Source organism: Prionailurus bengalensis, chromosome B3, assembly GCF_016509475.1.
Source record: "Prionailurus bengalensis isolate Pbe53 chromosome B3, Fcat_Pben_1.1_paternal_pri, whole genome shotgun sequence".
NCBI classification, from domain to species: domain Eukaryota; kingdom Metazoa; phylum Chordata; class Mammalia; order Carnivora; family Felidae; genus Prionailurus; species Prionailurus bengalensis.
Window position 1 is genome coordinate 48,778,767 of NC_057355.1, and position 26,076 is coordinate 48,804,842.

The 26,076-nt window shown below is 39.0% G+C and overlaps 1 protein-coding gene and 1 pseudogene across 3 annotated transcripts in view; both read left to right on the forward strand.

Moving 5' to 3' along the window:
• Positions 1 to 595: 595 nt before the first annotated feature.
• Positions 596 to 26,076, forward strand: part of NEDD4 (NEDD4 E3 ubiquitin protein ligase) — a 137,459-nt gene continuing 111,978 nt past the window's right edge. Inside the window, exons 1-2 of one of the 3 annotated variants that reach the window (XM_043555360.1) lie at positions 596 to 890; positions 16,396 to 16,469. In XM_043555360.1, the coding sequence (XP_043411295.1) occupies positions 846 to 890; positions 16,396 to 16,469 (119 nt within the window). In that variant the 5' untranslated portion in view covers positions 596 to 845. Of the gene's footprint in view, positions 891 to 16,395; positions 16,470 to 18,511; positions 18,607 to 26,076 lie in introns of those variants that run through there. The other 2 variants (XM_043555361.1, XM_043555362.1) reach the window with 2 other exon arrangements.
• LOC122468608 lies at positions 18,613 to 22,370 on the forward strand (annotated as a pseudogene).

A 26,076-nucleotide genomic window follows, 5' to 3' on the forward strand; every position in this document is an offset into this window, starting at 1 on the left:
GTCTAGAGGGTTAAGCCTGGAGGCTGGACGTCATTGGTAGGCTTAAAAGACAGACCATACGACAGGAAATCGCTTATGAATTGGCACAGTGTTTAAAAAATCACAAGGAGAGAATTTCAGATCCTGAGTCCAGGGATGATGAGATCCCTTCAGGCCTCCCCATATGCTGCCACGCTCACGCTGGGCTTTCCCCCACGAGGTCCCAAGGTCCAGCTTCTATTGGAATTGGCAGCCTTTACTAAGGACGCGCTCTGATTTTTGGCTTGTGGTGAAGCTAGGATTAAGCGCTCCTGATCCCAGGCGTCTAGAAAGAGGCAGAGCTGTGGAGCGGATCTGAGTGAGACTTGTTGCTGGGGAAAACCGCAGCTTTGTTTCCCAGGGGAAGGGCTGACGTCCCCAGGCCTCCACGGCTTGCTCCACGCGACGCCTGGCGCTGCACCGCTCTCACAGGCGGGCGCGTTGGCCAACCTCCCGGGGCGGGAGCGGCCGGCGCGCCCCCGCCACGCGTGCCCCCGCCACGCGCACTCCCCACGCCCTGAGCCCCGCCACGCGCGTGCCTCCTACCCGAGCCCCTGACGCACGCTGTCCTCACGGCGCGCGCCCCCACCCCCACGCCCCCGCAGGCGCGCCGCCGCCGAGGCGCTGCGGGCTTTTTCCCGCCGCGCTTCCTAGTGCCACTAACGCCCACTGGCCGGGGGAGGCGCTGCCGCCGCCGGGGGAGCACCGCCTCCTCTTCCTCCACCTCCTCCCGCCTCCTCCCAATTCTCCTCCTCCACCTCCTTCTCACTACAGTTCCCACTCCAGGGCGGGGGCAAGCGCGTCCAGTTTGCTGGAGCCGTTCGGAAATGGCAACTTGCGCGGTGGAGGTGTTCGGGCTCCCGGAGGATGAGGTGCGGGGGCCGAGGGGCTGCGGGGCGGGCTTCCCTTAGCGCTGCTCACCAGCCAGACCAGGAGGCGGCGGCGGCGGCCGGAGGGTCGTCTGTCAGCCCCCGCCTCCCCATGCGCGAGCCCCGGGAGCGCGCTGGGCGCCGTGGGGACCTGGGGCGGCCCGGCGCGCGCACGGGGGCGGTGGGGAGTGCTTGCTCTAGCTAGCAGCGTTTTCTTCGCCAGCCTGGAGACTCCACACCCCTCTCCGCCCGGAGCCGTCGCCTTCCTTGTCAGTTTCCTTCAGGAAGTGTAGAGGAGGGGTGCTAGGCAGCGAGCCGCGTGAGTGCGCGGGGGACGCGCATCGCCCCGCCGGCCCCTTCCTGCCACCCCCCGCCGAGGGTGCGTGAGCTCCGGGGGGCGGGGGTGGGGTGGGGTGGGGTGGGGTGGGGCGGATTTCCCTGGAGTTCAGCATCCCGGCTGTTGTTTAGCCTTCGCTGGCAGAGGCCCGCTGGACTTAACTTCATGGACTTTGACATGAAGACTTCCAAGGGAATTGTCATTAGCTATTTTGGCTTTTATTTTATTATTATTTATTATTATTATTTTAATCTGAAATCGTTTTTAATCTTCTAACTGGAGACGGCAGTGGGAAAGTAGGCAGATAGATTGTTCTCTTCATGTTTAGCAACAAGTGCCAAGTGTGGAAAGTTCATGCTATATTTCACCAGTCTTCAGTAATATATAAAAAATAAAGCTGTAATGTATACTTTAAAGAACTTCCCACAGCTATCCAGTTTGAAAATTAAGTTCCATGATTTGAGAAGGTAAAGCTGTCCCTTGCGAAATAACTTAATGCTGGTTATACCTTAACACTTACTAAAAATAAGGGCATTTGAAAAGAGTTGTTCCGTTTTAAATGAGATGTGGCTTCCCTGAATTCTTGATTCAAAATGGGAATGGGTGGGAAATGAAAGGCTATATAGTCTAACAGTGACTAGTTCAGTTTGGGGGGAAAATCAGATTTAAGCATTTTTGTTGACTGGCTAAGCTGTCACATGTACCTGTTATCAAGATTGGACCCAATTATCTAAGTACATCACCTTAATTTTATCTTTTGAGAGTGTTGGAATAGTGCCTTCTCTTAGTCACTTGGTATCTTCAAAAGTCTTTTACAAAATGTCTTTTACATTTATCTTGACAGCTCTTTGTACATAAACAGTGGGCAACTTGTTTATGCTGGCAGGTTATCTCAGAGTGTTTTGAGAATGATCATGTGATAGATTAAAATTTAATTTCTCAGTTATTGCCACCAGAAGAGAATCAAAGCAGTGGTGGAAAAATGGTGGCAGCTTGGTAGACCCTCAGAAACAGTAGTCAATGTGTTATGGCTAAAGATGATATTCCGGGTGAGGTCCTTTACCGTTCTGCAGAAGAGATCAGAGGAAAATAATGGAGTGTTGAACCTGTGATAGCTTTCTTCTTATCAGTCAGGTCTTCCTGCTTTGCTACAATAAGCTGTTTAATGCAGATAACGTCAAGCTGATATCCAACCCATTCAGGCTGACCTTGGACTTTCTTTCCTTGTTAATATTCAGAGGTAGGTCCTGATTCCAGATTTCTCATCTCTTTCCCTTCCAGGGAATATTGCCAAAGGTATTGTTCACTGTTTTCTATTTGGTGCAGATTCTGTGTTTTCAGTTACCTGCTTTTCACATCACCCTTCTACCCAGCTGAAATAAGATGAATTATGGCTGTTAGTGGGTGGTCAGTAAGCAATTGGGACTGAAGGCCAGAAACTCCACCCATTGAAATGAGGTTTTCCTGAACTTGCTTCCTGAAGGATTTGTACTTCTGGGAAGTTTCATGGCCTGAGGCCCACTCTGTTTGCCTGATGGGAGTCCATTTGTGAGTCCCAGGACTCAAAGTTCCTTGCAGCTCCCTCTGTCCACTTTGTCCACATTGAGGAAGAGAGTGAGATGGGCAGATAAGAGACATGATGGAGTGCTGTCTTCTGCTTCTCCACTGTGATTTAGATTATTCATCCAACAGACATTTATTAACTGTCTGTTCTGTATCACGAAGTATGCTGGCCACCAGGGACACAGAGAGGAAAAAAAACAGCCCCTGCCTGTTTGTGAGGAGCTCACAGTCTGGTGGGAAAGATAAAAATCACTTGTTTTCTGTTTTCTGGTAGAGGTTGCCATCTCATCACTATTATTTGTCATTTATTTTCTGGTTCATCACAAAGTAAAAGAGGGCTTAGAAGAGCTTCCCCCTCACTGTTTGGTTGTTGTTGGTTTTTTTTTGTTTTGTTTTGTTTTTGTTTTTTAGAGGAAAAACTTTGCAGATGTGTTATTTTCTAGAACTCACAGACAGTCTGGTAATAGGCAGCCCTCTGCTGTTGATTAAAAGTAAGGTAGCTTTTCTGTTACCGCAAAAAGTGATGATTGTTTTAAATTTGAAACTGAAACAAGAAGAAAAACGAACAGGCGTGGGATACAAGATGCTTGGAGAATTAGAATTTAACTGATATTTTTAACTGCTGAGTCACACCATAAGAGCATATTAATGTTGAAGTAGGCCAAAGTTTAGATCATAATTCCTCTCTATCACATTCCTCTCTATCACTTTTCAGTGAATTTTAGCTATTATTCCACATGTAAATGTCTTTTAGTGAGAGGTGGCCCTGGCTTCGCGTGCAGATTTTGTCATAAAGCATGACAAACTAAGGAAGTAGTGTAATAAAAGTTATACCAGATTTGCTCTGACAGTCTCTTGGCATTAACAGTAGAGGCCAATTCCCACTTTGGTGAGGAGGAGTGTGGTAGCTATGGACACTGGAATTCAACAACCCTTCTACCCTCTTTTCATGGACTTCCCTGTTATGCAGAGATTAGAAAGCTGGACTCTATGTTTCCCATACTCTCTTGCACTTAGCATTTCTAGAAATGGGTTTTGAAATAGGTTTCCCAGGGGCGCCTGGGTGGCGCAGTCGGTTAAGTGGCCGACTTCATCCAGGTCACGATCTCGAGGTCCGTGAGTTCGAGCCCCGCGTCGGGCTCTGGGCTGATGGCTCAGAGCCTGGAGCCTGTTTCCGATTCTGTGTCTCCCTCTCTCTCTGCCCCTCCCCCGTTCATGCTCTGTCTCTCTCTGTCCCAAAAATAAATAAACGTTAAAAAAAAAAAATGAAATAGGTTTCCCAGTTTGGTGTACTTACTTGAGGTGTGGAAAGTAGAAATGAAGTGGAGTATAAGTTCGTGTTTCTTTGGCTCTTTGTGCTGCCAAGCATAGTCATGTAGACATTGACTTTTTCTGCCAAAGCATTTTCAGTATCTGGTATCTTGGGGCTTTGGTAGGAAGTTGCAGAACCAGTGGTCGTGGCAACTTCCTGATGACTAGATACAGTATGTTTGTAAAGCCAGCAGATCTGGTGGTGGCTCCTGATTACCTACCTTCCTGACTGGGGCAGAAGTTGGCAGTTTCTTGGGTGGGCCAGTTCTCAGATGTTTCAGGATCCTGTGGGGGCCTTGCCTACAGCCTGCCCCTCCAGCTCTTCAACGATTTTGTAGACGCCTAATTCCCTGTATTAACTTCTTTCTTTTCAAAACACCTGGAGTGATTTCTGTTTCCTGCAACTGAAAGCTGACTGGAGCAAGGTGAAGAAGGAAAGAAAGGGAAAGAGTTGAGAGTGTCCAGGGCCAGTTTGGAAGTACAGGATGCACCTGTAGAGGAATGGATGCCCTGGGTGGGTGACAGCTACGGCAGCACATCAGCAGCAGGGTAGTGAAGAAGTACATATTACTGACACTTCGAGACCCACCGATGCCAAGCGGAACCAGACCCCGTCTGCCCTGGCATCATACTGAACCGGGGAGCACAGTGCCCAAGCTTTTATTCACCGCACACAAAAGGAGAAGCACATTTGAAGCTGCACCTGTGTCAGTTAGGCCACAAACTTTCATGTATTGTTTTTGCCATTGCTCCTTTTTGGCAGCTCCTTAATTTCAGCCTCATTCTATTTTTCATGGTACCGGAGAAGTGGATACATACAATTCATTTTCTAGCCATTTGCTTTTGAGTTATTCTAAACCAGGAGAAAAGTTGGAAGCACAGTGCAAATAACTCCAGATCTTCCTCACATGGTTCTCCTGCTATTGACAAGTCACTACCATTGCCCCATCATCCTTTTTTGCCCTTTTTATTAGTCTTTTTCTAAACCATTGGAGGCCAAGCTGCAGACACAATGCCCTCTCACCTCTAAATGCGCTAGTGTGTATTTTCCTAAAACAAGAACGCTTCTACATAACAGCCATCCAACCTCTAAGCCAGAAAATAAGCATGGATATGACACTACCATCCAATCTTCAGATCCCATCAATCCTTGACAGGTGTTTTAATATTTCCCTTTTTCCTTTCTGGTCCAGGAGCCCATGTAGGAGCATATGCTGCATGTACTTGTCTTTGCAGTCTATTCTAATCTCTATCAGTTCCTTGGTCTTTTTTTGACAGATTACAAGCTGTACAACCTATAGGATGTTCCTTAGCTGGGGTTTGGTTACCGGTTCTTCAGGACCATGTCAAAGTCATGCTTTTTTGAGCAGGAATCACAGAGATGATGCTGTGTTCTTATCAGTGCATCACATCAGGGGGTACATGGGGTACATGATATTGACTTGTCCCATCCCTGTCAATGGTAACCTTGCTCACTTGATCATTTGGGTGTCTGTCAGGTTTCTGTTTTGTCATGTCACCATTTTCCCCTTCCTAATGATTTGTATTTTTTGTGGAGACATCTTCAGAGATTATGCCAGTAGCCTGTCCTTCCTCATCAGATCTCCATCCACCACTTTCACCATTCATTGATGACTTCCACCTGAATCAAACACCACTATTTTTTTTTTACTTCTATCTTCATTAATAGGCATTCTATGTAAGAAGAGCTTTCCCTTTCTCCTCCATTTATTCATTCATTTATTTACATCAACATGGATGTGTAGAATTCCACCTTATTCAATGGGTTGTAATTAATTACTATCATTAAATATTTTGTTGCTCAAATTATCAGAGTTTGGTCATAGGAAGACTTTTTAAGGGGGTTCCTAGGTCATTGTGACAAGTCTCTATCATTCTTTGAACACTTCATTACATTCTGGCTGAAGATGTTCCAGACTCCTCTTGTATCTTGCCTAGCCCACCATTGTCTAGAACCAGCCATTTCTTCTAGGAACCTTGGTTTCATTTAGTAGAAAATGGTTTTCATTTTTTATTTTTTTTAATGTTTATTTTATTTATTTTTTGAGAGAGAGCAAGAGAGAGGGAGAGCAAGCGAGCAGGGGAGGGGCAGAGAGAAGGGGAGAGAGATTCCAAGCAGGTTCCGCACTGTCAGTGCAGAGCCTAATGTGGGGTTCAAACTCACAAACCGTGAGATCACGACATGAACCGAAATCAAGAGTTGGACGCTTAACCCACTGAGCCACTCAGGTGTCCTAGTAGAAAATGCTTTTTAGAAGCCAGGCACTAAGATCTAGGTGCTCAGTGTGCTCACACCTGCTGGATGTCATTGCTTTTCAGCAATCTCAGCAAACAGTTAAGTGTGTGTGTATGTGTGTGTGTGTGTGTGTGTGTGTGTGTACTGTGTGTTTATATATGTACATACATAAATGTATACCTATTTCTATATCAATCTGTATTTAAAAATTATTAATTCAGGGGTACCTGGGTGGCTCAGTAGGTGAAGTGCCAGAGTCTTGATTTTGGCTCAGGTCATGACCTCACCATTCCTGAGATCAAGCCCCACATCAGGCTCTGTGCTGACAGTGTGGTGCCTGCTTGGAATTCTTTCTCTCTCTCATGCTCTCTGCCCCTCCCTGCTCACGCACATGCTTTCTCTTTCTCAAAATAAATAAACATTAAAAAGTAAATAAATAAAAAGCACTAATTCATAGCACTTTCTCGATTTAAAATATCATGCCTCAGGGTTCTTTCCAGTCATAAGTACCTTCTCTACCAATGAAAATTCTTACTTTTCTTAGTCTCACTATATTTACGTATTTTCCCAATTCATTTACTTATGTTTTTTGTGTACCTAATTTCCCAATCATGCAAGCATCTTCTCTGTCTGCCACTTGTGCACCCCCACTTTCAGCTTTCATAGTACTGCTGTTGCAACTTTGTGCAACCTCCTCTGTGTCCCAAGCCATTGGGTACCCACTGATGCATCTCTGTATGGCACCTCCCTTTTCCTCTAGTCCCCCATGCTACTGAGCATGTTGACCATGCACTTCCATGAAAATCCCTCCTCCCCTGACCCCTGCCTAAGGTGGGCCTGACAGTGACTCCTCTGCACCAAGAAGAGAAGGTTAGAAGGGATAAATGTATGTATATATATATATATATATATATATATATATATATATTATATAATATAATATATAATGTAAAATATATATACAGGTAACTATTAGCAATTCATATATCATATAGGAATAGAATCTTGGAGCTGGAAAGCACCAGTAAATAAGTCATTTACGGTACATAGGGGTATAGAAAATTGAATTTGACTAGGATGGAATTCTGGCTCTGTCATTCTCTGTGATCTGGCATAGGTATTTGACATCTGTCAGAGCAGGATATTTACATCAGCTGATGGGGTGACCATCCCCTAGCTGTGTCTGGTATTCATATTTTACAGTACCTAGAGAATGTGAGATTGCTGATTTGAGTTGCTAAACCCACTGTTCTACTGAATTCTGTGGCCATCAGTGTTACTGGCCTCTCCCTTCTCTGTGTGGCTCCCTTGCTAATCCTATCAAAGTTTTAAGAGGATAAACAAATGCAGAAGGTAGGAGAAGTCTGTAGATAAATGCAGGGAGAAAGACACAGCAAAATGAAAAAAGGTTTTGATAAGACTTTCCTGAAGTCTTGAAGAATAAATATGTCTGTGGTGCAGCATCATAACTGCATGACCTGACCCAAATGTTTGGCTTCCCCCATCTGAGATATGCTGTGGCAACGAATGCAAACAATCATGCCAGTGCATAAGATGTTTTAATGAAAATATCCTCCCTCAAAGTAAAAGAGTCAACCTAAATATAATCAGAGCTGCCTTTAATCGAGTGTCTGCTGTATTTCAAGTACCAGGTCACATGTTCTCATACATCAGTTATTTAAAAAAATTTTTTTAAGTATATTTATTCTGAGATAGAGACAGAGAAAGTGAGTAGGGGAGGGGCAGAGAGCGGGAGAGAGAATCCCAAGCAGGCTCTGCACTGTCAGCATGGAGCCTGATGAGTGTCTTGAACTCACAAACTGTGAGATCATGACCTGAGCTGAAACCAAGAGTCGGACGCTTAACTAACTGAGCCACCCAGGCACCCCTCACACTTCAGTTATAACCATTGAATCAGTTTTGCAAATGTAGATAGTGTTATCCCCATTTTACAGATGAGGAGTCTGAGATTGTGATTTGCTCAAGGACTCAGTCCTATTAGGTAGCAGATCTGGACTTGAATCTCAGATTTCGTTAATACTAAAGACTTGGTCTTTCCAGTGTCCTGCTGCAAATAGTTGCCTAAATAAAAGAACTTAACAGAAAGAGTCTCTTTCTTAGGAAGGTTATAAATGTAACATGCAAAATTAACTTGTAACTGTTTTTATGTTCTTCCATATCTTCTGTCTTTTTGTTGTTGTTGTTAATAGGTTTTAGGTAGACCTTGAGTTCTGTATTTGCTTAAAAAATATTTGTCCAGCAGTGACTATGTGTAAGGCATTTGGATCAGGCCATGAGGTGATAATGATGAAAGGCAGACTTCACTGAATTTACAGCCTACAGGAAGGGAAGGACAGTAATTATGTAATCACACAAACATTTTATAAATGTTATGAAGGAGAAAGAATGTGAGATAAAAACATATAACAGGAAAGATGAATTAATCTTACATGGTATGAAGGAGGGGAGAAAGTCTAAGGAAAGACTGGGGAAGTCATCTTTAAACTGAACCTAAGGATGAATAGGAGTTAGTCAGGTGAAGAGTGAGGCAAAAAGCCTTGCAGATAAACAGAACTGTATGTGCAGAAGATGAGATGGAGAGGAACATAAAGAAGACTAGAATGGTGGAGGAGAAAGGACAGTGTCAGGACATAAATCTGGAGAGGAGAGAAGAGCAGAGCCCAGGCAGGCAGTGCCTGAAAGTCACATTAAGGATTTTGAATTGGATCCCCAGTGGAATGGAAACTCACTAAACATGTGTGCGTACATGCACACATGCACGCACACACACACACACACCATCATTATCATTGACATTTTAATGTTAATATTTGTTCCTCATATACTTAACTTTTTCCCTACTTATTATTTCTTCATTTCTTGTCACATCTCCTGGCTTTCCATGTAGGATCACTTTTTTCTGCCTGAGGTGTATCCTGTAGAAGTTTTTTTAGTGAGTGTTTGCTGGTAATAAATTTCCTTGGTTTTGTTTTTGTCTGAAAACATCTTTATTTTGATTTTTTTTTCTTTTTGGGGGGGAGCGGGGAGAGGAGTAAAATTTACAAACAGTGAAATGCATGATTTTAAAGTACACTTAGATGTACAGTGCTTTTTTTTTTTTTAAGTTTATTTATTTTAAGAGAGAGAAAGCATGAGCAGAGGAGGGACAGAGAGGAGAGAGAGAATCCTATGAAGGCCCCACACTGTCAGCATGGAACCCGACATGGGGCTCAATCCCATGAACTGTGAGATCATGACTTGAGCCAAGATCAAGAGTCAGACACTTAGCCAACTGAGCCACCCAGATGCCCCAAAGTACAGTGCTTTTCAACATGTCTAACCCACAACTCAGTTAAGATCTAGAATATTTCTATTACTCCAGAATGTCCCTTGGGGCTCTCTTCCAGTCAACTCCCCACTTCACTCTCCAGAGACAACCTTTTATCACCATGGATTAGTTTTGCCTGTCCTGGAATTTCATATAAATGGAATCATACAGTGTGTACACTTTTGTGTGTGGCTCCTTTTGTCTAATGTAATGCTTTTCAGTTGCCCATGTGGTTGTTTGTATAAGCAACTCATTCTTTTTATTGCTGAGTAGTATTCCATTGTATGAATAAACCAGATGTTTATCCATTTTCCCTCTGACAGATACTTCCATTGTTTCCAGCTTTTGGCTCTTATGAATAAACCTACTGTGAACATTCATCTACACATCTTATGAAAGTATCTTTTCCACAAGTATAGGTTATTAGCATGATGTGTATCTTTCCAGAGGCATTTTGTGTATAAACGTATATGGTGCCATCACATATAAGAGTAGTGTTAAAATGTGAAGTGATGATGAGCTGTTATTTTTTTTGGAAATTATACAGTACTGATTGAATAAGTAAAGTGGTAGTTTTTGAGAAGGGAAATAGTCCCACAACTGCATTAACTACAGCACTTCCCTTTCTTACCTTCTTGCTCTTTACCTGTGCATATCAACTTTTGTTAAAACACAGGCTACTGGCTCCACCACTGCCTGATTGAGTAGGTATGGGGCCTGAACTTTTGTGTTTCTAATAAATTGCCATGTGGTGCTCATATTACTGGTGCAGGGAATACACTTTGAGAACCACAGCTCTCTCTTAAATCTAAGGATTTTGAGTATTCTAGTTTATTATGGTTATTAATGCCAGACGCTTCTTAGGATCTTTGACCATGCATAGCAAATATATAGGAGTCATGTACTCCACCCTTACTGGGATAATCCTCACTTTATGTATTTTCCAGTAAGAGTGATCTAGCATTTACAATTTTTTAACAGGTTTCAAGTAAATTTGCACACCAGAAGAAGAAAACTTGTGGCAATCATAGGTTCAGATTTTTAGTTTTGAAAATATGGTCACCATAAATTATATAACATGTTGCCAAAAAAAAAAAGAAAAGAAAAGAAAAAAGAAAAGAAAGTACATCCCTCCTTCCAACTCTAGTCATTTTTTGTTAAATAAATATGCAATATTATTACATTATGTGAATATAGTATTATTCATGTTGGAACCATTGTGCCATGTTTATAATTATGGCACATTTTTTGTTTGCTTTAGTTTTTTTTTTAAGTTCATTTATTTATTTTGAGAGAGAGAGAGAACAAGTGAGCACAAGTCGGGGAGGGGCAGAGAGAAAGGGAGACAGAATCCCAAGCAGGCTCCTTGCCATCAGAGCAGAGCCCAATGCAAGGCTTGAACTCACGAACTGTGAGATCACGACCTGAGCCGAGATCAAGAGTCAGAGGCTGAACCCACTGAACCACCCAGGTGCCCCTTGCTTTAGTTTTCTGTATGCTTGTCACAAATTTGCAAACTGTCTGACAGAGTTTTGAAACTACTCAATGTAAATGTCATATATATATATGACATTGAGTGTGTATGTATGTGTATATAGAGCTATCCATTCCTTTTTCTTCATTCTCGTCAGAGACAGCCTCTTGCCACATCGCATTCTATCTGAACTGCTTGCACTCTACACCTGATGTGTAGCCATCACCTGCAGGCTTCCGTTTGCCCTTATTGTGAGAATCCCCTTTATCTTTTTTTCTGTGTTCGAGCTCCTGTTTCTGTAATCTCTTGTCTTCCTCCTCCCTAATTTATTCCATCATTTGCTAATATACATCCTCTGTACAGTAGGCAGGTACTTTTGACTGGAGTATAGCATGATAGGGTTATCTGAACTTGTCATTTCACTGTGGGGTTCTCACATATAAGTACTCACAACATTTGGTTCCTCCCCTCCCTGGCATCATTCGGTTTCCTCAAAGAGAAGTCTTCCAGTCATCTGTTTTGTGGGTATAGATCTGGCAGCCAGTGTTCTGGGCTCACTGTACCAACTTTTCCTTTCTTGATAAAATGCCTTAATCCTTCTTTCAGCTACTTCAGAAAGCTTTGTGGTTAATCAAGAATTTGTTAGCCTCTGCTATGTGCCAAGTATTCTACTGAGTTTCACAGAGGATACAAAGATAATGAAAAGATAAGTTTCCTGAGCTTCAAAATACCACAATTTTAATAGTGCAGAAAGACACATCGTTTATCTCCGCAGATACAAGACCATATGTGATAAGTGCTGTAAAAGTGGGCTTTAACATCGAGAGGGGAAAATTCATTTCAACTATGAAATCTTTTTGAAAAGATGGCATTTGGACTTTGAGGAAAAGGCAGGCCTTTCTTAAAGAAAAAACTTCAATGTAAATTTATCAAAAAGTTATAACTTAAAAAAGTTATAAATTATAACTTAAAAATTTATAATTTATAAAAGTTATAAAATTTACAAAAAGTTTAAGTAAAACAAAAACCTTCATCTCATTATTTTAATAATTATTATCGCTGTTAAATATTTCCTTCTAATCTTCATTCATCTGCATATCTTTTTTCATTTATCACAGAATAAATATCACTCTGCAGCCTGATTTTTCCAATTAACATTATAATTATTTTCTGTCATTAAATGATAGTCTCTCTCTCTCTCTCTCTCTATACATATATATATATATGTATTTTTTTTTAATGTCCATCCACTTTTGAGAGACAGAGATAGAGTATGTGTGCACAGGAGCAAGGAGGGGCAGAAGAGGGAGAGAGAGAATCCCAAGGAGGTTCCTTGCTGTCAGCACAGAGTGCCCACACGGGTGGGGCTTGACCTGATCCAAGATCAAGAGTCGGATGCTTAACCCACTGAGGCACCCAGGTGCCCCTGTCATTAAAAAATAATAATACATTTTAAATGACTGCTCAGGTGATACAGGACAGCTCTACATTTCCTATTCCTGGAAATGGGGGCATTGACAAAAGATTAAGGAGCAGTTGGTAGCTATTTTCATGAATTGTGGAGAAAATCTCAGGTCTGGAAAGCTGCTTTTAATTACTGTAGCCTCCTGCATGGATAACACATTACCATTTTATTGTGTACTGTCATTGAGAAAAGCCGCATACCTTTGCCTGCCATTTGTGACTTTTACATTTCACTTTCAAAAATCAGGAAAGCTCTCTTAGGAGTGGAGGGGAAACTCAAACTTTAGCAAACAGCTGTGGTCTGTTTCCGTTTTGAATAAGGAAGAGTTGTTTAATTTTTGTTTCTTTTTTCCTCATTTGAGCACTGTCCAAGTTTCTATTAACAGTACTTTGAATATCATGTTTCCAAAATTATTGAAGAGTTTAGTTTCTAGTTGCAGCATTTATGCTCTTCATTTTCAAAGATGATGTGAGGTATGATTTCTGATTATGGATGTGATTGCAAAGACCCATTTTGACAATTTTCTAACATTAATTTGTAAAATTCACAGATGTGAATGGAAATGTGAAAATAAAGGGCATTTCTTATTTAATTTTATGACAAAATCTCAAGTCAATATAGCTTCACATCCATTAACACCAGCAGCATCGAAAATAACTAGTTCTGATTTTTGTGGAAGGAAATGCAAGAAGGTTTAAAAGTCAAATGTAGGGGCGCCTGGGTGGTGCAGTCGGTTAAGCGTCCAACTCCAGCCAGGTCACGATCTCGCGGTCCGGGAGTTCGAGCCCCGCGTCGGGCTCTGGGCTGATGGCTCAGAGCCTGGAGCCTGTTTCGGATTCTGTGTCTCCCTCTCTCTCTGCCCCTCCCCCGTTCATGCTCTGTCTCTCTCTGTCCCAAAAATAAATAAACGTTGAAAAAAAAAATTAAAAAAAAAAGTCAAATGTATTTGTCACTGTGAATAATTTATCATCCCCTGGAATTTTTAAAATCAATGCTTGTTACATTTTTCTCCAGGAGACTTCTGGGGGATTTTTTCAGTAGAGGCTTCACCAATATGGATTAACTATTTCAGATTGTTTCCTCGATTAAATTTATATCTAAATTATAAACACTTGTCTGTGTTTACAAAAGTTGGGATTTTCAAATAACATTATTTGCTGATGGCACTTTTCATTACACTTGACCACTTGAAAATGTTTGTATTTATTTATTAAGTCATCTCAGAAAAGTGTTCTGATTTTCAGAATTCAGTGTGGGAGATCAGTACCTAATAAAGTACAGCCATTTCCCAGTCAAGTGGTATAGTGAAAATGTGGCTATTGGGGCCAGTAGAATCCTTTAATGGGCCTATTTAGTCAGTGGGACTTTCCAGGAAGAGTGACTGCAGATCTTTTCAGTTTTTTGGGAATCAGTCCCTGCAGAAAACTGAAATTTCAGTTCACATATTTTTCTCTCTGGTTTTTAATTCCATCTTTCTTCTGATACCTGAGGATTTCCCTTCTTTCTTGCACCATCAGCTCTGTATTTAGTTCTATTTAGGGACAGAGGAAACATATTTTATCTAGCATCTTTTGTAAAGATTTTTGTATTATCTGAATTTATCATCTGTTTTAGAGCTAATCGAATATTCCCATTATCATATTTATTCAGTGAACTTCCAGGAATGAGGGTGGTTGTAAGCATTTAGAAATAGAAGAAGATTGAAATAAACATTCTGTGATATGTGTATTATCTCCTTTCCAGACCTCTGCTCAGAAGGGAATATGACTGACTTGCTGACTATGCTGACTTGCTGATGGAATGATTGTATAATAGAATCCATGAGGTTGCTCTCTGCTAGGCAACACTTATTTCATATTTCTTGATCTTAGAAATACTCCTGTGAATGCTGTTGTGCTTATGTCCTTGAGTACGTGAGTGAAAGTTTATCTAGGGACTAGACCTAAAAGTAGAATTTCTGAGTTATTAATTTAGAACATTAGTAGGTTTTCCAAATGTCTCTTCAAAATGAATCTTCAATGTATACTTCCTAACAACAGTGTATTAGATTTCTCCCTGATTACTGGTGAGATTGAATATCTTTTCATGTATTAACTGTACATTCTCTATGATTTCTTGTATTAGACTGTTTATATTTCACCCCCAGGTTTTCGGAGTTCTTTATGGATTCTAGATAATCGTAATTTGTCAGTGGCACACGTTTTAGATACTAACACCTTGTCTGTCCCCTTGACTTCTCATTTTGTTCATGGCATCTCTTGCAAAAGGTATATAATTTTAATATCAAATCTAACCACTTTTCCCATTAGAGTTTGTATTTTTTAAAATCCTTTCCTACCCCACTGTCATAGAAATATTCTAAAATTTCTTATGAAAATTTTAAAGTATTCTTTTTTTGCTTTTGGACTTTAACGTAGTTGCAGTTTGTTTCTGTATATAAGATAAGATAGTGGTTGAATGTTATTGTTTACTTCTTTACTCATTTTTACTCTTACCTATGAATTTTACAATTATTGTTAAAACCTATGAAAAAATTTGGGGGTGAGGGAGTTAGAATTGTATTGAATTTATAGGTTACTTTGGAGAAAACAGACAATAATTGGAATAATTCCATCCATGAACACAGTAAATTTCTTCATTTACTTAAGTCTTTTTGTGTTCTTCAATAAGTTTTGATAATTTTATCCATAAAAGTATTTTACATTTCTTATTAATTTTATTTCTCTGTGTCTAATAGTTTTGCTTACTTGGGAATTTTTTAAAAATAAGCATTCTGTTTTGTAATATTTTCTTACCTTTTAATTTCAAACAACCTAAAATCTACAGGACAGTTAAAATAGTGCAATGAACACCTGTATAACCCTCAGCTAGATCCACAAATTGGTAACATTTTACTTATTCCTTTATTTACACACACACACACACACACACACACACACACATTCACATTCAATATTTTATTTGCTTAGCCATTTAAACGTAAATTGTACTCTATCACATTTTATCTCTAAGTATTTCAATATGTATCTCAAAAGACATTCTTATATTAAACCTCATAACAGTATATAATACCTAGGATATTTAGTACTTGATATATTACAGTATCAATATACTATAGTTTTATTTACTGTACAATCTATTGAGTGAGATTTTTGAAACAATGGGCCTAGGGAAAAAAAGAGAGACACGACCAAGAAACAGACGCTTAACTATAAATAACCAACTGGGGAGGTGGGGGTAGGGATGGGGTAAATAGGATGGGATTGAGGAGTGCACTGGTGGTGGTGAGCACCGGGTGTTTTTTTTTTTTTTATTTAAGTGTTGAATCACTGAATTGTACACCTGAAAGTAATATTACACTGAATGTTAACTAACTAGAATTTAAATAAAAACTTTTAAAAAATTACCTTTTGAATAGTTATTACAAATGATTATAAGCTCTTGATTTTTATGGTGTACATAGCAACAATAATAAATATTACTACTAGGAATTTGGATGTAAATTTTCTTGGAAGCAAAGGTAAGGCCTTAATGTAATAGTTTAACACTAGTTTATTTGTGTTTTCTTTGTATATATCAAATTACCCACAAATAACAATATAGTTTTTTATTTTCTCTCATATCTTTTTAATCAGATTAATTCTTAAAAAAGATTCCTCCAAGTAATTTTAATATCCTGAATACTTTATTTGAGATAAATATATATTTGAAGGTATGTGTCTTAGATAGGTTATAAAGTACATGAAAATAGTATATAAATTTTTGTATTTTAGGAAAATTCCCGAATTGTGAGGGTCAAAGTGATAGCTGGAATAGGCCTTGCCAAAAAGGATATCTTGGGATCTAGGTAAGTATATTAAGTCGGTTTGTAATTTTATTTATTTTTTTTTTTTAAATTTTTTTTTCAACGTTTATTTATTTTTGGGACAGAGAGAGACAGAGCATGAACGGGGGAGGGGCAGAGAGAGAGGGAGACACAGAATCGGAAACAGGCTCCAGGCTCCGAGCCATCAGCCCAGAGCCTGACGCGGGGCTCGAACTCACGGACCGCGAGATCGTGACCTGGCTGAAGTCGGACGCTTAACCGACTGCGCCACCCAGGTGCCCCGAGTCGGTTTGTAATTTTAAAACTGCACTGGTTATTTAATTTTTTCTAAACTTTGGTTTCCTGCATAATTGAATAATATTATTAATAGGTAAATTATTGTGTAAGGCAGAATGATTATATTTCCAATTGGTGTTTTACTAAATTCATTGCTATCTGAACTATCACATAGCAAGGTTGGGGATTCTGGAAGGGAAAGACGCAGAGAGTAGATTCCTAAACTGTGCCGATGGACATCTGCTGACCCTGAATCACACATGTGATAGCAGATTCAAAGCATCTCAACTAAAGTCAAAAAATCTGGGGCCCCTGGGTGGCTCAATTGGTTAAGCGTTCAACTTCACCTTAGGTCATGATTTCACAGCTCAAGAATTAGAGCCCCGCTTCAGGCTCTGTGCTGACAGCCCAGAGCCTGGAGCCTGCTTTGGATTCTGCCTCCCTCTTTGTCTGCTCCTCCCCAACTTATGCTCTCTCTCTCTCTCTCTCTCAAAAATAATAAATAAAACATTCTTTAAACAATTTTTTAAAAATAAAGAAAAAGATCTGAATAGAGATAAGAGTTGTTGCCCAAGAAACATGGATGTAGTTCTTGTCCAAATAAGATAATTAATTATATGATAAAAGAAAACAAATAATCGTCAGAGAAAAATTGCAGAATCCAGAGTCTCCACAACTTAATATTTATAATGTTGAGGATATAGTTGAAAATTATATGATCTATAAAGAACCAGGAAAATGGAACACGTCTCAATAGCATGCTTATACTTGATATTATACCAGTAAAGATTGAAAATTTCAGGAATGAGATAGAAACCATAAAAAATAATTCTAGAACTGAAAAATACAATATTTGAAATTAAAAGTCTTGGTGGAATTGACAGCAGAATGCCGATGAAGAGGAAAACTTAATTGCCTTAAAATTAGATCAGTAGAGATTATTTTCCAATTAGAAAATGACAGAGACAAAGATTGAAAAAAACTTTTTAAATGAACAGTGACTCAGGGATTTGTTAGAGAATATCAGACAGTCTAACATACATGTAGTTAGAGTCCTAGAAATAGAAGAGGCAAAATTTTTTTTTAAGTTTATTTATTTATTTTGACAGAGAGAGTGAGAGAATGTGAGTGGGGGTGAGGTAGAAACAGGGAGAGAGAGAATCCCGAGCAGGCTCTGTACTATCTGTGTAGAGTCCAACACATGGGGCTCAAACTCATGAATCATGATATCATGACCTGAGCCAAAATCAAGAGTTGGACACTTAACCGACTGAGCCAAAATCAAGAGTTGGACAGTTAACCGACTGAGCCACCTGAGGCAAAACATTTTTTAAGAAATAATGGCTGAGCTTGGGATTCTCTTCCTCTCGCCCTCTGCCCTTCTCCCCTGCTCACACTCTCTCTAAAATTAAAAAAAAAAAAAAAAAAAGAATGGCCAATTTTTAAAAATCTGATGAAAGATACAAATAGATAGTATCCAGAAATCCCAAGCAGGATAACAGTAAGAGGAACAAGTGAGGCACATCATAGCCAAACTGTTGAAAGACGAGTATAAGGAAAAATCCTGACAGAAGAAAGAAGAAAATGACGTATTACGTGCATGGGAACTACCAATTTGGTTAAGGGCTGAGTTCTCCCAAGAAACTATGGAGGCCAGAAGAAAATGCAACAATAGAATAACAGTTGTCAATCCAGAATTCTGTATTCAGTGAAAATGTCCTTTAGGATGATGACAAAATAACAGCACTTTCAGATAAAAGAAAACTATAAGGTTTTATCATTGGCAGACCTGCAGTATAAGAAGAGCCAAAGGAAGTTCTTCCAGCTAAAAAACAATGATAATAGATGGAAACACAGATCCTCAGAAAGGAATAAGGAAATGGTAAATATCTGGGAATATGAAAAATACCTTATGTTGTTTTTATCATAACTTAAAAAAAATAAAACGTATGCCTGTTTAAATCACAAATTATAACATTTCTTACAGGATTTATGTTATATGTAGATGGAATATATATAACAACTATAGCTTAAAGGGCAGGAATGGGTGTGGGTTATTGTGATGAAAGAAAAACAACTGAATTTAGTTGCCTCCTGGGCATTTTACATTATGACAACCCTGCTCACACCCAGGGTCTGAACATTTAGATAAGGACCTGAGCTTAGGATTTCTATCACAAGTTCCCCCTGTGTGTTCTCCAGGGCACCTTTTTAAAATAACCACTTAAGAGTTAAGACCACAAAAAGTTAGTGAAGTCCACCCCAATCACCTTATAAGTAATAGGTGGTTGCTACCTTGTTCTTTATCTCTTACTCACTCATGACCTGGTAATGGAAGACTGCCATTCTTCTGGCTCATTGCTTTCCCTTCCACCACCCCTCCCCCCCCCCCATTTCCTCCTGTTTCTGGGATCTCTAAGTAACAAATCTTGTGACCTACTTCCTTTGTGTGGGTATATTAAAACTGCCTTCAATCAAAATGACCCTGAGGTTTTCACTTCCCCAAAGCAGGAGCTCACATGCTGAGGAGCTACCTGTCAACTCCATGCGGGTGGTTTATTCCTCCTCACTCAGCACATCATAATTTGCACATTCTTAATATAATACACCAGTTCCTGCTCCTCAACACAGTTATGGACCTGTTTAGTAGAGTGGTACAATATTAAATGTAAGTGGAATAAAAAATTAAGGGTGTGTTTTGTAAGACTTAGATAAGCCACTGAATATAATGTAAAGAATTATAGATAAAAAAACCAAAAGATATTTTTAAATGAAATTCCTGAGAAAATAAATAATTAAAAGGCCAAGAAATGAGTAAATGATCAAGAAAAGAAAAAAAAGAGGGAAAGAAAAGAATAAAAAACGAATAATAAATTGGTAGACCTAAATTCAATCTTATCAATAATAACATTAAACATTAATGGACTAAGGCAAATATGAGGCAGAGTCAGATGTTGTTAGAATAGATTGAAAAACAAGACCCGATTACATGTTGTTTATAAAAGATGCATCTAAAATATAAAGGCACAGCTAAGGTGAAATAAAATGCATCCAAAGAAATATGCCATACAAACAGTAAGTGTAAAAAGACTGATGTAGATTTATTAATATCTGATAAAATAGATTTCAACACCAGAAAGTATTTGTAGACATGTCATAACAATAAAAGAGGCTGTAACCAGGAGGTTACAGGAGGCTGTAACCATCATAAATCATAAATAAATTATAAAACAATCGTAAATATATGCCTGATAACAGAACTTGAATATAATATGCATAATGTTAGCCATGATAATATGCAACATAATATTTTGCAGCCAAGCTGGACAGAATTAAAAGGACAAATAAAAAATTCCATAATCATAGTTGGAGACATTAACACCTCTCTCACCAGTTGATGAAACAACTAGATTAGAAAATCAACAAAAACATACATTTGAACAATATTGTGAACAACTTCAACATAAGGAACACTATTTCTAACAACTGCATGTATACATTCTTTTCAAGTGGACATAGTACATAAACTAGCATAGCCCATAAATGTATTATCTATTTCTGCATGACTCTGATTACCATAAACTTAGCAGCTTAAAAGAATGCACACATATTATCTCATAGTTTCTGTGGGTCAGAATCCTTTCATGCTTTAGCTGCGTTGTCTACATTAGGTTCTCATAGAGCTGCAATCAAGGTATTGGCCAGGGGTATGACCTCATCTGAGACTTACTTAGGGAAGGGTCCACTTTCAAACTCATGTGATTATTAATAGCATATAGTTCCTTGTAGGCTGCCAGACTGACGGTTTCAGTTTTGCTGGCTATCAGACAGAGGACACCCTAAGTTCCTTGCCTTATGACCTTCTTCATATGGCAGCTCACAAGCTAACATCTTGCTTTTTCAAAGCTACCAAAGGAGGGGGTCTCCAAGCATACATAGTCTTTTGTAATGCAATCATATACATTTTGTCAGTTTTTCCATAATGTATTTTAGGATTGGTTAGGATGCATAGGTTCTTCCCACATTTAAGAGGAGGATACTACAAAGGGCATGAAAAGTAGGAGGTGGAGATAATAGGAGCTACCCTATAGTCTGTCAGTCATAATATGTTGGGCCATAAAACAATAAACAACTGCAAAATTCACATTCTTTTGAAGTGTGCGTGATACATTCACCAACATAGACCATGTTAGGACAAGTCTCAGGAATTTTGAAAACATTGAAATTATATATAGGAAGTTCTCTGATAACAATGAAATAAAGTTGTTAATGAGTAACATGATGTTTTGAAAAACCCAAATATTTGGAAATAAAGCAATACTCTTCCAAATAATATGAGTCAGAGAAGGGATCACAAGAGAAGTTAGGAAAAAATTTGAACAGAATGAAAATGAAAATACACAATATTAAAATTTGTGAGATGCAGCTAAAGTAATATTTAGAGGAAAATGTATAGTTTGGAAATGCCTAACTTAGAAAAGAAGCAAAATCTAAATGAATGATTTGAGTTCTGATCTTAAGAAATTAGAAAAAGAAGAGCAAATTAATTCCAAAGTAAGCAGAAGGAAGAAAATAATAAAGGTAACGACAGAAATTAATGAAGTAGAACATGCATAATGATAGAAAAAAATCATTGAGGTTGGGGCATCTGGGTGGCTCAGTCAGTAAAGCAGCCGACTTTGGCTCAGGTCATAATCTCATAGTTCATGAGTTCAAGCCCCACATCGGGCTCTAGGCTGGCAGCTCAGAGCCTGGAGCCTACTTCTGATTCTGTGTCTCCCTCTCTCTCTGCTCCTCCCCCACCTGCACTCTGTCTCTATCTCTCAAAACTGAATGAACATTAAAAAAAAAATTTTTTTTAAGTCGTTGAGGTCAAAAGCTTATTTTTTGAAGGGACCAATAAAAATTGTAAACTTATAGCTATATTGATCAAGAACAAAAGAGAAGGCACAAATTCACAAATTACCATAATGGGAATGAAAGCAGAGGGATTGCTGTAGAGCCTATGGAATTGAAAAAGACAAAAAGGGAATACTGTGTACAACTTCATGCTAATAAAGAATTGGACACAACTTAGGTGAAATAGACAAAATTCTTGAAAGACACAAATTACCAAAATCAATCACAGAAGAAATAGAAAGCCTGAGTAGCCCTATATTGAATGATATATAACAATATATGACCAGGTAGGCATTTTCCTAGAAATGTAAGGTTTGTTCAACATTAAAAAAAAAAAAAATCTATCAATGTAGGATATAGTGGAAGTGCCTTCACTTCCAGTCTTTTTGGTCTTGGCCACAGAAGCAAGATGACAAAGGGGATGTCGTCATTTGGAAAGCATCACAGTAAAATGCACATAGTGTGCCGCCATTGTGGCTCTAAGGCCTACCGCCTTCAGAAGTTGACCTGTGGCAGATGTGGCTGTCCTGCCAAGTGGAAGAGAAAGTATAACTGGAGCGCCAAGGCTAAAAGATGAAATACCACTGGGACTGGTTGGATGAGACACCTAAAAATTGTATCCCAGTAGATGAAAGCATGGATTTCATGAAGGAACAACACCTAAACCCAAGAAGGCAGCTGTTGCAGCATCCAGTTCATCTTAAGGATTTCAACAATTAGTCACACAATAATAAATGATCTGATTTTTTAAAAAAAAATCTATCAAGGGTGCCTGCATGGCTCAGTCAGTTAAGCGTCCAACTTCAGCTCAGGCCATGATCTCACAGTTGTGAGTTTGAGTCCCGCATCAGGCTCTCTGCTGTCAGGACAGAGTCTACTCTGGATTCTCTCTCTCTCTCTCTCTCTCTCTCTCTCTCTCTCTCTCTCTGCCTTTCTCTCAAATAAATAAACATTAAGAAAAAAAATCTATCAATGTAATTCATCATATTTATATGGTACAGAAATAAAAACACATTTTCACTTCAGTAGGTATGGAAAGTACATTTGACAAATCCAGTACCTGTTCACGGTAAAAAAAAAAAAAAAACCCCAAAAAAACCCAGCAAGCTAAGAATAAAATGTAGGATTCGTTTAACATCCAAAAATTAATCAAGGGGTGCCTGGATGGCTCAGCTGGTTAAGTGTCCAACTTTGGCTCAGGTCATGATCTCATGGTTCATGAGTTTGAGCTCCATGTTGGGCTCTGTGCTGACAGAGCCTGGAGCCTGCTTCAAATTCTATGTCTCCCTCTCTCTCTGCCCCTCCCCTCCTCACACTCTGTCTGTCTGTCTGTCTCTCTCTCAAAAATAAATTAACATTAAAAAAATCAAGGTAGTTCATTATATTAATAGAAAAAAAGAAAAATATATGATCATTTCAATGAAAGGAAAAAATCATTAGCACCTCTTCGTGGTAGAAACTCTTAATCTAGGGACAGATGGGAATGTTCTAAACCTGCTTAAGGTTATTGTGGAAAAAAAAAAAACAAAAAAACAAACAATAGCTAACTTCATACTCAGTGGTGACAGTCTGAATGCTTTCTACTTAAATTCAGGAATAAGGCAAGGTTTTGTCCTTTTACAGTCAGTTCAAGACTGTACTGGGTGTCCTACCTGTGTAATATGGCAAAGAGAAGAAATAAAAGTAATGTAGACTAACAAGGAAGAAAATTGTCTGTTTGTAGACAACATGATCATGTACATGGAAAGCCATAAAGAATCTAAAAAAAAAAAGCTGCCAGACCTAATAAGGTACAAGGCCACAAGATACAAACTCATTGAACAAAAATTGATTATATTTTTATACCCTATCAATGAACAATTGGAAAATAAATTTTAAAAATATCAATTTACAAAAGCATAAAAAATAAAAACTTAGAAATAATTTTAACAAAAGATCTGTACAAACTTTACACCGAAAACTATAAAACATTGGGATGCCTGGGTGGCTCAGTCAGTTAAGCGTATGACTCAGCTCAGATCATGATCTCACAGTTCACAAGTTCAAGCCCCCGTCAGGCTCTGTGCTGACAGCTCAGAGCCTGGAGTGTGTTTGGATACTGTCTCCCTCTCTCTCTCTGCCCCTCCCCCGCTTGCTCCTGTGCTCTCTCTGTCTCTCTTTCAGAAATAAATAAACCTTAAAAAAATTTTTTTTTAAAAACCAGTAAAACATTGTTGAGGGAAATCAAAGATCTAAATCAATGGATAAATGTGCTGTGTTCATGGATTGGAAGATTCGCTATTGTTAGAGTTTTAGCTCTCTTCAAATTGAGTACATTTGGCATAATCCCAGTCAAAATCCCAGCACGATCTTTTCTTTTTCTTTCTTTTTTTAAACATAGCCAGATTTTTTCTTTAAGTTTATTTATTTATTTTGAGAGAGAGGGAGAAAGGGAGAGATGGAGTTGGGGAGGGGCAGAGAGAGGGGGAGAGAGAGAATCCCACGCAGGCTCTGCACTAACAGTGTGGAGCCTGATATGAGGCTTGAACTCATGACCCCGTGAGATCATGACCTGAGCTGAAATCAAGAGTCAGATGCTTAACCAACTAAGCCACCCAGGTTCCGCCACAGAAAGATCTTTTAAAGAAATTGGTAAATTGATTCTATTATTTTTATGGAAAGTCAAAGGACATAGAGTAAACCAAAACAACTTCATAAAAGAGCAAAATTGGAGAAGTTATGCTACCTAATTTCAAGCCTGACTATCTAGCTACAGTAATCAGAACAGAGTGGCATTGGCATAAGAATAAATAAATTGTTCAACGGAATAGAAGAAAGAATATAGAAATGCACACACACATATGCGCGTGCACACACACACACATGGCTGATTGCTTTTCGACAAAAAGTATTAAGGTAATTCAAAAGGAGGTTAGTCTTTTCAGTACATGGTACTGGAACAGTGGCTTATCTATATGGCACAAAATGAACCTTGTTCTTTATCACACATTATATAGAAAATAAGAGCTAAAATTATAAAACTTCTGCGAGGACACATACGAGAAACTCTGTGCTCTACTGGGGTACACAAAGATTTCTTGAGCGGGACTCAAAAAGCATGAAACACGAAGGAAAGTGTTGAAATGGACTTGATCAGAATTAAAAACTCTTGTTGTTTGAGAGACACAATTAAGAAAAGGAAAAGGCAAGCCACAGATGGGGAGGAAATATTTTCAAAACCTGTATCTGATAGAACACTTTAATTCACAATATATATAAAGATCTTTTACAATTTAAAAATAATATGATAGAACAGCCAATTGAAAATTGGGCAGAGCTCTTAGACTTTTTAGTTATGAGTAGGAGTAATAAGAAATTGTTCTTATGATGTTAGGAATAATAGTTCTGCTGTATTGGCATAACTTATTTGAGTGTCTTTAATCTTGATAGTAATATCAGCGTAAATATATTTTTGCTACCAGATGGCAGCTCTTTTCATGTGTTCAAGTTCCCTCTGCATTGTGGTAATCTACTACTCAGTGTTAGTCTTTATTTTTCCATGTTGGAAATATATATCACATAAGTATCTGTAAATCATGACAGAAACTGCAAATCATTTCCTAAGACTTTTGTTTTCGGTTATGCAGTAATAAGAAGTTGCTAATTTATTTTGTTCATGATGATTTTATCTTACTCCATTACCCTCAGAGAATACTATTTTTTAAAAAGATATCTGTAAATCTTCTATCTAGCTGTGTATAAGATTATTTTCTGTTTAAGTCCCACCCTTCCACCCATACCCCATTCTCTCCAAAAAACTCCTAATTGGTTTATTCCCTTCATGTCGCTATGTGACTGTGAATAAATAACGTGGAAAAAGGCAAAAAAAAAAAAAAAGGGGGGGGTGGTAGGGGGGAGGGAAGATCAACTGAGAAACAGCCAGGTGGCAGGGTCTAGCTGGGTGGTGAGATTGAGGATATATACTTATATTTACATTTACGTTTAACATTTATATTTGAGAATACACAGTTAGTTGTTAAAACCATGGATGAGATTGTGAAGGGAAAAGGTAGAGAGAATAAAGGACCAAGGGCAATACTTAAGGGAATTTCAGTATTTAACTGGCAGGTAGTAGGAGCGGAGCCTAAGAAAGCAACCGAGAGAGAACAATTAGGATAGTATAAGGACAACCAGAAGGGAGTTGTGTCATGAAAGCAAATGAGATTAGTTTCAAAGAGAAACTAATCAGTAGTATTAAATAAAGAGAGGACCAGCAAAATCAGTGCCTGGAGAGTGTTGATTGTTTTAGCAAAATTGGTGATTTTAGCATTTTCAGAGGGATGGGTTAGAAAGAAACAGGTGGCAACCAGATTCTAAGACTTTGAAGAGCAGTGGGGGTTGAGGAAATGAAGAAAGGGAGGTGGTGGGCTAGAGTAGCTAAGAACATGGCCTCTGAAGCCAGGTGCTTGAGTGT